Raw genomic sequence first — 12,558 nt, 5'->3', positions numbered from 1 at the left:
TGTGTGCTTCACATTATGGCCGACTGTTATTAGATGGATTTTCCACCTGTCAGGCAGCTTCTGTTTACTTCACTAAGCTGTGACTTCGAACTTGCATAGACATTAAATCTACGGATATGAGTCACTCATCACAATCAACAGTTTGTTGCCCTTTATTAGATTTACTAGTGCACTGCCTGTTCAAAACACACTGTACGACACTGATTATCTGGTAATGTTGAGGTGTTTACAGATTCAGTTTTAAGCCTCCTGAACTGCTCACAGACTCATCGGGGCATCAAACGCGTTTGATTTTTACAATTCAAAATCCGGATGATTACATCTGTACTTTGCTAGGCCACAACAACTGTGCTTACGGAGCAGCTGATGGTGCTGCCAAGTAGGTGTGTCACAATTTTGATCGATATGAGCCTTCGATTTTGAAATCAAATTCAGTACGGATGATAACAACATTGACTGCTCTGAGCAGAAAGTGTTGCATGTGGTTACAGCGGAATATTTGCTCCCTAAATCAAAGAAACAAAATGTGTCTCATTTTCTCCAGTACACAGTTTCTACAACTGCCATCAGTGTAGTAGTAAGAGCATGTCAGAGTCAGAAACAGAGTCTGCAAAGTGCCAAATGTGGGCATAATTTTCCGTTTAGCAAGTAAACCTCGTAAGGCTCTCTGCCACATTGACAGTGTGTACGAAGAGTCACCTCTGACATTCTGACATATTAATAATGCAGTCAGGTGCCAATCTTAAACTCTGAAATCTACATCACTCTGTATGTCAAAGCACATCTGTGCCTCCAGGCGTTGTGCACCTCATAAAAAATGTAAATGACAGTTTTCAGGGCATGAAAATCTTAGTAATAGCATCGCGTCAGGGCTGAAATATGTTTAAATCCAAAATTGGATCAAATCATGACGTTGACATCAAAAGTCAAATCAAATCATGGATTTACTTCACTCTCTCTCATCCCCCGTCTCTACGACTCCACTCTGCTGCAGGTCGAGAGAAGAGAAAGGGTCCCATGATCTCTGCCGGTGATGCTGAGTTCCCGCGGGATTACCACACCCTGGCTGGCGGCGGCCGCGGGGCCCGGCGGTTCCCCGACAACACCAATGGGGGCTTCACATCATCCTCGCTGGACCGCCGGCACAACTCGGTGGCCGCCAAGAGCCTGGAGGCCCTGAACAGCATCCATAAGGCGGACATCGAGCGCCAGCGAGACGCCCTCATGGATCTCCAGAAAAACAAGTACTCCAACAGCCCAGGCAGCCTGTCGCAGGGCTCGGCTCCTGCCGGACGACAGGTATCTTCACAGAACACATCTCACAACTAATAATCTGACACCAACAACAAATCAATAGAGATTCCTTTACTGTTTGTCATGGTAACATGAGTTTTATTAAAGCAGCACCAGTGGTGGTCATGTCATTAAAATCCCTGTTCAAACTGCAGATCATAAGCAACAGTCCTCAGTTTCCATAAAAATGGAGGACTGTCATGCACCAAACCTCAAACATGTGTGATAATGTGGTGTCATTACTGTCGGCACAAAGCAGTTTCCTTTACAGAGAGTTGGGAAATACAGAACACACAGTCCTTTGAGAATAACAACAGAAATATACTGAAAAATATCCACAAAAGACCACAAATGAAGAAGGTTTTACTCATTCTTAACTTCAAATGGTATTAAACTTGTGATCCTACAGGAAACAGGGTAAACCTTCTTATAAGCTGTTTATATTCTCATCATTAGAAATACAGATGCTAAAGCAGAATGTTGGGCTGTTCCATGACTGACATAGAAACTTATTGGCAGGGATAGGAAAGTATACGATTTAACTGATATCAATGCCATTATCATCTGTCTGATTCCTGACCAATTTTCTGTGTGGAAAAATTAGGCTTGCAGAGGTTTTCATGAGAGCTAACTGAAGCATCGGTCAATTTGCCATGATCCAAAAACGGATGAAATAAGAGAATATCTGAACAGAATTCCTTGACATTCAGTTTTTCTTAGTCCAAAATACAACTGTTAAGCCTGCCTGTGTGCAGTAATGTTACTGTAACAGAGCAGTGGCACTTGTGTGTAGAGTGTGAATTACAGTAGTAGAATTCAAGCCTCTATTGTGTAGACAGATGTTTTAGCATATTGTGGATGTTTCCAGCAGGACTTGAAATGATCATGTTACAGGCATTACATCTAGCGCTGCTGTCATCTTTCACCATGAAATGAAGCCGCGTTTTAGATCAGTTCTTCCTCTTTGACTGATTCCTGTTTCCAGCTGTGTAGACGCTTGAGCTTGAGTTTGATTGATAAGCTCTGAGAAACTCGGTTCCGATGAATCAGACAGATTTGGAACCATATCTCAAATATAACTGGATTTCAATTCCCATCCCTGCATATTGGTGCGTGTCAGAAATGCCAGAAATTCAAAAAGAAGTTACCAAGTTAGAAAGTCAGAAGTTCACATACTTGTCTGAAGTCGAAAAGTCGGCACATTGTAAGTGAGAAGATGTGAAAAAGAGAGAAGGAAACTGATTCTTAGTATGTGTCTCAACATTCCTCTTCCAGTGTCTAAAAATATTTGTTTCAATTTGTTTAAAACGAACAGTACACAAACATAATGGATGAAAATGATTCTTGTCCTGTAGATAAAACACTACGTCATGCTTTCACTCCACTTATCAAAGAAGAGAGAATTAGTCTGTAATCTTTTGATTACTGATGTCATCGTTTCTAACATTTGCTGGTTCCAGCTTCTTACATTTGAGGATTTGCTGCTTTGTCATTGCTGAGAGTAAATGAAGAGTCCCTGGGTTTTGGACTATTGGTTGAACAAAAGAAGAAATTTAAAGATGTTTAAATGTAAACATTTAAAAAGATGAGTAGTAGATCAATAATTGGCGGATTAATTGATAATAAAATGATGAAAAGAATTGTTAGTTGCTGCCCAACTTTATGAGAAGGACCAAAAAAAATAAAGTGTGTGGTTAGGGTCCCTTTGTCTTGGTGTGTAATGTTGCCTATTGTTGGCAAAGTTATAAATCGATGCCCTGTCTGTTGCTTTACTGTATCACATTGATATCAATATTGCACAAGGAACACATGGATCAGAAGAGACAAATTAATTATTTAAAAAATACTAAAATGTACTATGTTAGGTGAGAAGCAGCAGTGAAATGTTAATGGTGCGTGATGTGATGTAATCTTGAAATGTTCCTTTGATTTAATTTGCATAAGATAGACAGAAATATACAGAAAGGTGAAATATTATTCAAACCTGTACATTAAAACAGGAACAAAACCATTGTCAGCAGATTATATTAATAATTTATTTATAATTTATTTACTAATTTCAAGTAAAGTTATGGAACTAGTTTTTATTCCAAGTGAGTATGCCCATTTTTTTTTTCTTTTAAAAAGACTTCATTTCACACAGAATTATCATTTTATCCATCAGCGTTTATATTTGAATGCAGATTCAGATTTCTTTCCAAATAACATATCGAGAGGAGAGTGCAGCCCGGGGGAGGTTTAAGCTCTCTGAGTGCTTTCAGTTTCCACATGTGAACATTTCCTTCCTGGGAGATAATAACAGCTCGTCGGTGGACTCTGAAACCCACACAAGCGCATTATGTGGCGAGATGCCTCTGGGGCTTCAGACACACAGTGGAGGCATTTTTATGACCGACTTGCTGGGTCAGTAATGGCCACTTTTTAAGTGGTTATCATCTGAAAGAGGCAGAATTGAATATGGAGAAAGGGATTTAAGTGAGACAGTGGGAAAATGTCAGAATGTGAAGTATTAAAGTCCATCGTATCTCTTGCCTCTCTTGTCACTGTGCTCGCTTTCATTCTGCCATCAATCACCACCTGCTCTGACTTGATACCTGTGACAGATGGTCACAGAACAGACTGCTGCAGCGTGTCTCCACGGAGCTTGAAGGAGATTCAACATTTGGAGAAATGTATTTGCTGTCTTCCTCAGACTGAGAAGATTTCAATGTCTCTGTGTTAATTAGGGAGCTGGAGTCGGGATGTGTTTAGCCTAGCTTAGCATAAAGACTTAAGCTAGTGGAAAGCAGGGGAGACTGTCCAAAGCTTTAATATATATATATGTCTGTGGAAAATATTTTAAAAGAACACACTACCTTATTTCTAGTAGGATACTTATTATTTCACCATTTTGTACTTAATTCTCCTCCTTCTGTCGACTAAAATAATTTGTTTACTCTGACTGAATCTGCTCACCTTGCTTTTCCCCTTAGTTCTCTTTAAAGCTCTGATCTTGTGCATGCACACCGGCTCGCCTCGCCCCTCGTCTTTCTGTTTCTCTCACTCTCTATCTGCTCTGTTCACGTTCTTCCTCAGCAGTGTTTTTTATAACGTTTCCCAAAAACCTCAGTTCGACTTTTCGAATTTCGTTTTCACAACAGCCAGTGAGCCATGTGTGGAGAAAGCTTGTTGTTGTTAATGATCAACATTGTACTAGAGACAGAGACCTACATGAAACAAGAGAAGTCAGAATGGTGTGCAGGGTGCCGACCTGCTCATCAGGTACAAATTGGGATTCAGTGTCTTGCTCAAGAATACTTAAACTTGCAGTCGTTTAATTATTTTACGACCCACTCTACCTCCTGAGACTCAGCCTCCCCAGTCTGTGGTCTTCAGTGGCTGTTAACACACCTGGGCAGCCTACCCAAGTACAGTCTATGTATATTATCACCTGGGCCAGGAGGAGGAAAAAGACTGACAGTGACTTCACCACTGCTTTTCTGAAAAGTTGAGAGATTTTCAACTCGAATCACTCGGAGTGGCCACACAAAAAAGGCGGAGCACCAAGAAAAAGGGGGAGGACATTTGAACAAAGATGCTGGCACTCTGAAAAAATGCTACATGGACACAAGCCCTGGACTAAGGTTGTCTGTTGACAGTTTAAAATGGCACGTGCAGCTGCATTAGTCTCATCATTATTTGTCTTGTTTTTGAGGCAGATGTTCTGCAGATATTTTTCTGGCTCAGGCACAGAAAGATGGCATCTTTGCTTAGCTGGAGGACTAAACCAGAACTGAACCTGGTCAGCCCAAATGGAGAACAACACCAGGTCAGGGAGAGCACTGTGGTCAATTATCATGCATAACAATCACTGGCTCATTTATCAGCTGTATGGCTACCAGTAGATTTGACTTGATATTCGTGCTTAACTGTATGCAGCTGCATCCCTCTGTTTAAGTACAATGGTTTTGGTATTGTTTGTTTAACTGAGAATCAGTGTTTGAAATAACACAAAACATGTCAATGAGTAGCTGTAGAGGTTTCGTTCCTAAGTTAGGGCCAGGTTGGTTGCCCCGAGGCTTTTATGCTAAGCTAGGCTAACCAGTCCCTTACTGAACACACAGACAGGACATAGAAGTCTGACATCTCATCTTTCTCTTTGATAAATGAAATAAGGCCTGTTCCTTTAAGTGCCCTCTCTCTGTTCTGTTCTTCCTCTCTGCAAGCCTCCGTCAGCTTCTGTCCATCACATCTCAGTCTGCTCTGCTCTCATCTCCCCTTCCAGCTCCGCCTTCCTCTCCACCCACTCTCTGCTCCGTCACGTCTATTTACCCAAAACCACACTATCTATCTCCTGATGAAAAAGGTGGACGGACACAGAGAGAGAAAGAGAGAGAGAAAGAGTGGAGGTAGAGACAGAGAAACAGGTGGAGTCTGCTGTCGTCATGGCAACCCACCGTTTCCCATATAAGGCAACTGAGTGATATCATATGGTTGGCACTGCCTGGGCTTTGGAAGGAGGCACAGGCTGTACTGAGCAGGAGAGAGAACGAGCGACAAGAGGAGACAGTGAAGGAAGGAGGGAGGGATTTTTTTATGTCAGCAGGGACGAGGAGCGAGAGAGACTGTCAGAGGGAGGGAGAGAGAGAGAGAGAGAGTGGAGGACAGGACAGAAGGAGGAGGAGGAGGGGCAGGATGAGATGCTAACTGCCTCTTAGGCGCTACTACGGGTACCAGCGAGGGGGACTCTGGCGGATCCTCAGGGCGCGGGAAAGACACAGAGCTGCAGTGAATAAAAAAAAAAAAAAGAAAATGGAGAGGGGGGAGGAGGAAGAGGGAGGCGTGTGGAGCGCGAGGATGCACCAGGCGGCCGACGTGCTCATTAAGTAGCAACGGTAACTCTCTCTAACCCCGTCCTTACATCCTCAGCTGAGACTGTGGTGCTGCCATGGCTGTGTGACGCTTGTGCTGCTGCGTGGATGAGGGAGTGATGTGAAGTGCCGGAATGTGTGTGTGTCTTATTGTATGTGGAGGCGTGTGTGTGTTTGTGTGTGAAGACAGGTAGGCTTGATGAGCACACACTCATCCTCTCCTGTGTGTGCGTGTGTGTGTGTGTGTGTATTTAGGGGAGGGTCCTTTGGCTCCCAAGCAGGCAGGTGTTGACCAGGTGTGTCTGTTCTGTGCTGCTGCAGCAATGTGTGTTCATGTATGTATGTGAATGCAGAAGGAGAAGAAGAAGAGAAGAATGTGTGTTCGTGTACGAGCGAGTGCACATGTGTTGGTGTGTGTGTTTGGGCTGGAGAGGAAGCCAGGCGGACTGTGAGTGAGGGGAGGAAGGAAAAAAAAAAAAAAAGAAAGAGGGTGGGTACAAAAATGGCTACTTGGCATGCAGGTCAGGCTCGCATGTCTCTCTGCTCATCCCTCTCTTTCTCTTCTGTCTCTCTAAGCTCTGTCCGTCTCTGTGCATATGAGTGCCGTGGGATTTCAGCTCAAGTGATTGAGAAATATTGCAGGCAGTAATCACAGAGTCACGGTGCATAGGGGGCCTGTTTGTGTTAGATGAGACAGGTTTTATGTTCCAAAAAATGTCCGCTTGTTGGTGCATTAAATTATTTTGCGGAGTGGCTTGCCGGTCCAATTTAAGGTGAATAAACCAAGCGAGGGGGTGATTACACAGTGCACGGCTTCGTGTGGAGGTTAAGATATATTGGGGATTATCTCACAATGGGTGCTTGGCTTCACAATTATCAGCTGTTTGTTTCTGTCACAATGATTTTGAGGGGCACCTGTGAGAGAGGAGATAATATTAACACCTATTTGTCAGTTTGTAATTATGAAGCCACCTCATGGAAGTGCGTCAGAGTTGAGAACGATAAGTCAGCTGGAGGTTACGGAGATCATCAGCTCTGTATGAGCAATGATCCTGTTACTGTTGAGAGTGTTACTATTCTTTGCAAGGATGAGGCAGAAAGTGAATGTAAGTGGGCGTTTATTGATGATCAATCTGCCAAGGTGAAGAGTTCATCACAACACTGAAACTTGTGCAGCAGAGTCATGAGAAGCTTGGATGTGATTCTGCAAATACACCGAATCTGTTCTAGTGACAGAATAGTTTTTTAAAATATATTCTAATTTCATGTCCAGTGAGGGGCCCATCTGGCAATTTAAAACGGTAAAACATTCTGTGCAGATAAAATAACAGCAGCACTGACAGAATTAATACTCCTAGTAATGAAATACAGTGGAAGTGAAGTCTTTAAGAATTAAGCAAGCTGACTTCTCTGTGGTTTAAATGACTTTTGAAGTCTTATAAACTGTCTTCAAAGTAAGATTTGAGCTTAATGGTCGTTTTGATAGCCCTCAATACCTTCTTCCTGCGTTTACTGTTCAGGTAACTGTACCATGCACACACGACAAGGCTCAAAGTGCATTTATATTTCATTCTATAACACAGGGTTGTACAGTGAAATGAGGCATAGACAGGTCATCAGTCTGGCAAATTATCAGGGCTGATAATCGGCATTTTAATGATTATCTGTATCTGTGTTTTTTGTGTGATTGCCAATGAAATAGAAAAATCCAGTACTGGCTCTGGTGCAGCATCCATTCTCAACACTATCTGACGTCTCAAGTAATAGCCGATCAACACTGAATAATCTGAATTACTGGTCTCCTGTGTTACTTTAAACCATATGAGTTGACCCTTAAAAAGGATGTGAGTTTCAGTCCTGTTAGAATGAAGCTGTTCTGTAGTCTGGTGGTGCGGCAGAGGTTACTTCAGTGTCCCTTGCCAGGCTGCAGAAAGGTGAGCAGACTGTGGCTGGGGTGAGTGTCGTCTTCCCTTGGGCTCTGTGCAGACGTCTCACTTTGACAGTATCACTGATGCTCTGTAGATGGGTACCAGAGTTGTCAGGAGGCTTTCTACTGCTCCTCTCTAACAGCTGACAAGACCTTTGCGCAAGAATTTTACCCTCTTAAGGCACTTTTAAAGTAAAATTAAAAGCTTGTAGACTTGTCAGGACAGAGAAAACTCTCCAGAGGAAACAGACATTGAGCTGTTTGGGAAATGTTTAAATTACTTGGAGAATTTGCTGACTCACACCGAATGTATTAAGTTGTTTAAGCAGGTAGAATGAAGACTTTTCTTTAAAACCTTAACAGAGACAAAAAGTAAAGATCCCACTGGCAGACCTTTTCATTATGACGATGGTTTCAACGTCCTGTTTAGAGCATGTAGTCACTTCTTCTGCTTTACTAGAGGTTGGCTCTAGTGCACTTCCTGGCAGTAAGTCTCAGTCAGTTTATAATATGCCACCTCTTCAGTCACATCACCATTATACAAAAGGCCACTAAAGGTCAAGTCATCTGCATATTTGTATAAACCATAAAAGTTTCATCATGAATTTCATTTGTAAAGAAGACGGTGAGGTAGAGAAAAGGCAGCAAAATGGAGGAATTCCTCATCAGCTTTATCAACAAAGATACTGACGATATTTGTATTATTATCTATTTACTTTAAATACGCTCTGTAAACTTTCCCTTGTAAAAGTAGGCAGTATTTCCTGGATCATCTCAGTCAAGACAAAAAGGAAACACAAAATATGGCTTCATGTTATTGGTAATGTAACATGCTGTTCTAATGAATACTTGAATTTTAGGACAGTAAGGAAATGGTATAAAGTGTTAATTTTTTCAAGTAAGGGTTACAAAGAGAAATAATTAATTGATTTGTATGATTTTGGGGGGTTATGAAGACCAATCTTTACTGAGTGCTAAGGGAAATGATCCTTCTCTTCTGATTCTTACTTCTTACAGTTTATCTTTGTGGACTTGTTGTAAGTTTTAGTCACAAATTAAAGGAAAAAAATGTGATCCCAGACAACTTTCAAGACTTAAATGACTGAGTCCTCATCAAATAGATGAACTAAATTGAAGTTAAATATTTTGCCGAATATAACTTGCCAATGATGTTCTCTGTGTCAACTCCACTAATCTGTCTGCAAAAGAGGAACTGAAGGACAGTAAGCCCAAAAGAATGTTTGGGATGCAGACTGTGAATCAAAATGTTTGATCAAATGTGAGAAAAGAAGCCTCACTCTTTTGTTTAGTTGTAGTGAAACAAAACCTGACTCAGGCTGGGTGGCGTCAGATCAGGTTGTTCTGTTTTGGTCACTGGGTCTGGACAGACCTACAAACCACACAGAAATTTGAAATCTGGGTCAAACTGGCCCACAGGCCTGTTGGTCTTTCCTTCCCAAACGCTGCCTTTTCCATCTGGCTTATTTTACTCTGTATTCAAGAATAAAATGAGTTGAATTCAAAAGTTTCTTCTGAGATTTCAGGCGAGAGCAGAGAAAATATTTGGAACCCAGGCGGCTCCCAGAACAGCTGCTCAAACATGAATTAAGTTCTACCTACACCTTAGTTTAATTATTAAGGGAGTTCATTTTTTTTCCAAGGCTCTCACAGCATATGTGATGGAGTTCAGAATATATATACAGCAAAACACCTGCGCTCGGAATATCAAACCATCTAAAGTTTACAGAGAAGTGCAAGTCAGTATTTGATTATTGTAGTGATGCTGCAGTGTCAAATCTGCACTCTCTCACTTTCCATTAAATTGTTGCAAATGGGTTGTTGTGACAGTTTTTGGTGGGTTTGCAGACGTCTGTGTTTCAGACACGCTGAGAGCAAAAAAGGTGACTAGCAAATATTAAACACAACCTGCTGCGAGTATTATTGGAAAGGCTGAAAGGTGATTAAGCCGTGCGTGGTAAGAATGGTTATGCTCATTCAACATGTTGAGTTTCATAGAATTTTTTTTTGGCTCAGAGCTGACTCTCATCCAGCCCTCTATCATCGTAACATCATGATTTAAAAGCCCCCAGCGAGTGCCATTATGTTATATTAACCCCAGTGAGGCGCCACTGAAATTATAGTACCACCCCACCAGCAACAGTATCATCATGATGTTTCACTGTGGACATCATTCTGCAGTATTTTTATGATTATTGAGTCGAGAAACTTTTTAAAATGCTCATCACAGTTGGAGCCCAATATTGAAGGAGAAATTCTTATTAGCATATGTGTATGTACGGTATACATTTCAAGGACAGTACTCAGTGAAAACAACATCACACTGACATTAAGTGTTTTGACATCATTGTCTAGTTCTATGACATTGAATTACTCTCTGTAAACATGATGAGTTGGCTTCGGATGTTTATTTGCAAGAATGTAATCTGTAGTTGTAATCATCCCCAACAATCAGTGTGGTACTTTAACACACTCCTTTCACTCATCTCTCAAAACACAAACGAATGATGCCTCTTGTTTGCAACATGGTGGTGCTTCATTGATCCTTTATTTTTCATTACGTGTCAAATCAGAGTCTCAGCTGCAAGTCTAAGTGGCTGCGATGAGGTCTATACATCATTCAATTACTCCTGACTGAACCTCTAACAGACGCCTGTAGTGACATCTGCAAGTTCTGCTCACACCTACAGCCAAAGCCCCTGATCCGTATCGGTATAGTATAGACGCCGACATCTTGGCTCAAATGCCAAGAGCTGCCAGTTCCAAACATCCCTCTCTTACCCAGAGGCTAATTCAGTGCCATCATGTGTGATTACTTGATGGTTTTTAAGACTGTTGTCTTTCCTTTGGAGGCAGAGGACATGAATCAACAGATTGTTTTCATTGGTCTGTACCGAGCTAGTTTGTATTTTAGCTTTGCACTTCTTGAACAAGATGATTAAATTATTATTAGCTCTCCAATAATAATAATTTACAGCTTTTCATAGTGAATCTTAAACAGCTCAATCTGTATTTCGATTCAGTCTCTTGCTGCTCAAACAAGAACCACAGTGGACTAAAGACGAGTTTAACGCTGAACCTTTAACTTTTTGATAAAATGAACCAAACTGTAGAGTAAAACAGTGATAATATAATTACTGTCAAATTTCCACTATTCTCTAAATGTGTTATTTTTGCTAAGAAGATTGTTTATGTCATGCAAGCAGGTATCAGTCTGACTCTCTGTATGGCAACATCGGTCTGTGGGCTAAAGTGAAATATGTCAAACTATTGGAAAGATTGTCCTAAAACTTCTTACGGAGATCAAAGCCACCTTCAGGATTAATTGTAAAAGTTTTCAACATCTCTTTACTTACATGTTTATGACTAATAACTTTCAAAGACATAATCTCAATTTCTCATCTCACTGATGCTTTAGCACAGGGGTGTCAAACTGATCCAGTAAAGGGCCATGTGGCTGCAGGTTTTCATTCCAACCAAGCAAGAACACGCCTGATTTGGATCAGCCAACCAATCAGCCAACCAAGCAAGAACACACCTGATTTGGATCAGGTGTGTTCTTGCTTGGTTGGAATGAAAACCTGCAGCCACATGGCCCTTTACTGGATCAGTTTGACACCCCTGCTTTAGCAGCTATGCTCACCTCTTAAGGAGCCACCATTTTTGTTTTTCAAGTTGCTTCTCTAGCTGGTCGTAAACCACAGCCATAGCTGCCAGCAGTTCCTCAAAGGATATTGATTGGTTCAATTAATTTGTCTTCAATTACAAAGCATACTGAAGCCCTGCAACATGGATTCCCAAGGTTAATGCTGATCAAACTTGATGTTTCGAATGCAGCTGCTTTGCAAGATAATATGATTAAAAAGCGTACGAAAATACTGTCAGTCCAATCCACCTCACGAGTTTAGTGCTTATTAGCTAATGTTAGCATTCTAACAAGTGAGGCTAATGGCTCATTTATGCTCCCTTTACGTATGAAAATGGATACGTTCATGTCAAACAAAAAAACTCACATACCTTCATGGATCCTACACATATGCGTGAATGTTAATACAACCACGAGAGGGGGCCAATCAGCACAGACCTTCCTGTCTAGTCTCCTCCCAGCTGTTTGTTACATCATCATACAGATGTTTTAAACTTTTCCCCGATTTGTATATGACCTCTCCTCAAAAAGTTCCTCCATTTTTAAAATGTCTTCCTCTTGTCTTGTGGTCCTGTCTTGCTTGAACTATTGGCTACACTGCTCTGTTGCTCTGTGTCTTTAAGAAATGTGGAGAAATATGGGCGAAACAAACACAAAGTGAATGGACAGAAGGTCCCACTCTTATCCATATTCAATGTTGGGCAGTCAGTAAATGAGCCTTTAGATGCTGAACACCATGACTTTATACCAGCTTGGCATCAGCATGCACAGCAACACAACAGCTGCTACAAAGGCTGTAGACTCTTTCTACAATGCATATGTAA

The 12,558-nt window shown here is 41.4% G+C and overlaps 1 protein-coding gene across 5 annotated transcripts in view; it reads left to right on the top strand.

Moving 5' to 3' along the window:
- Positions 1-12,558, top strand: part of LOC119009830 (SRC kinase signaling inhibitor 1-like) — a 105,487-nt gene that overhangs the window by 44,022 nt on the left and 48,907 nt on the right. For 4 of the 5 annotated variants that reach the window (XM_037081474.1, XM_037081475.1, XM_037081476.1 and 1 more), the window contains one exon: positions 995-1,299. In XM_037081474.1, the coding sequence (XP_036937369.1) occupies positions 995-1,299 (305 nt within the window). Of the gene's footprint in view, positions 1-994; positions 1,300-5,953; positions 6,168-12,558 lie in introns of those variants that run through there. The other variant, XM_037081478.1, reaches the window with a different exon arrangement.

Source organism: Acanthopagrus latus, chromosome 20 (genome assembly GCF_904848185.1).
Source record: "Acanthopagrus latus isolate v.2019 chromosome 20, fAcaLat1.1, whole genome shotgun sequence".
NCBI classification, from domain to species: domain Eukaryota; kingdom Metazoa; phylum Chordata; class Actinopteri; order Spariformes; family Sparidae; genus Acanthopagrus; species Acanthopagrus latus.
The sequence above is the reverse complement of the archived record's forward strand: the minus strand, read 5'-3'. Positions and strand labels throughout refer to the sequence as shown.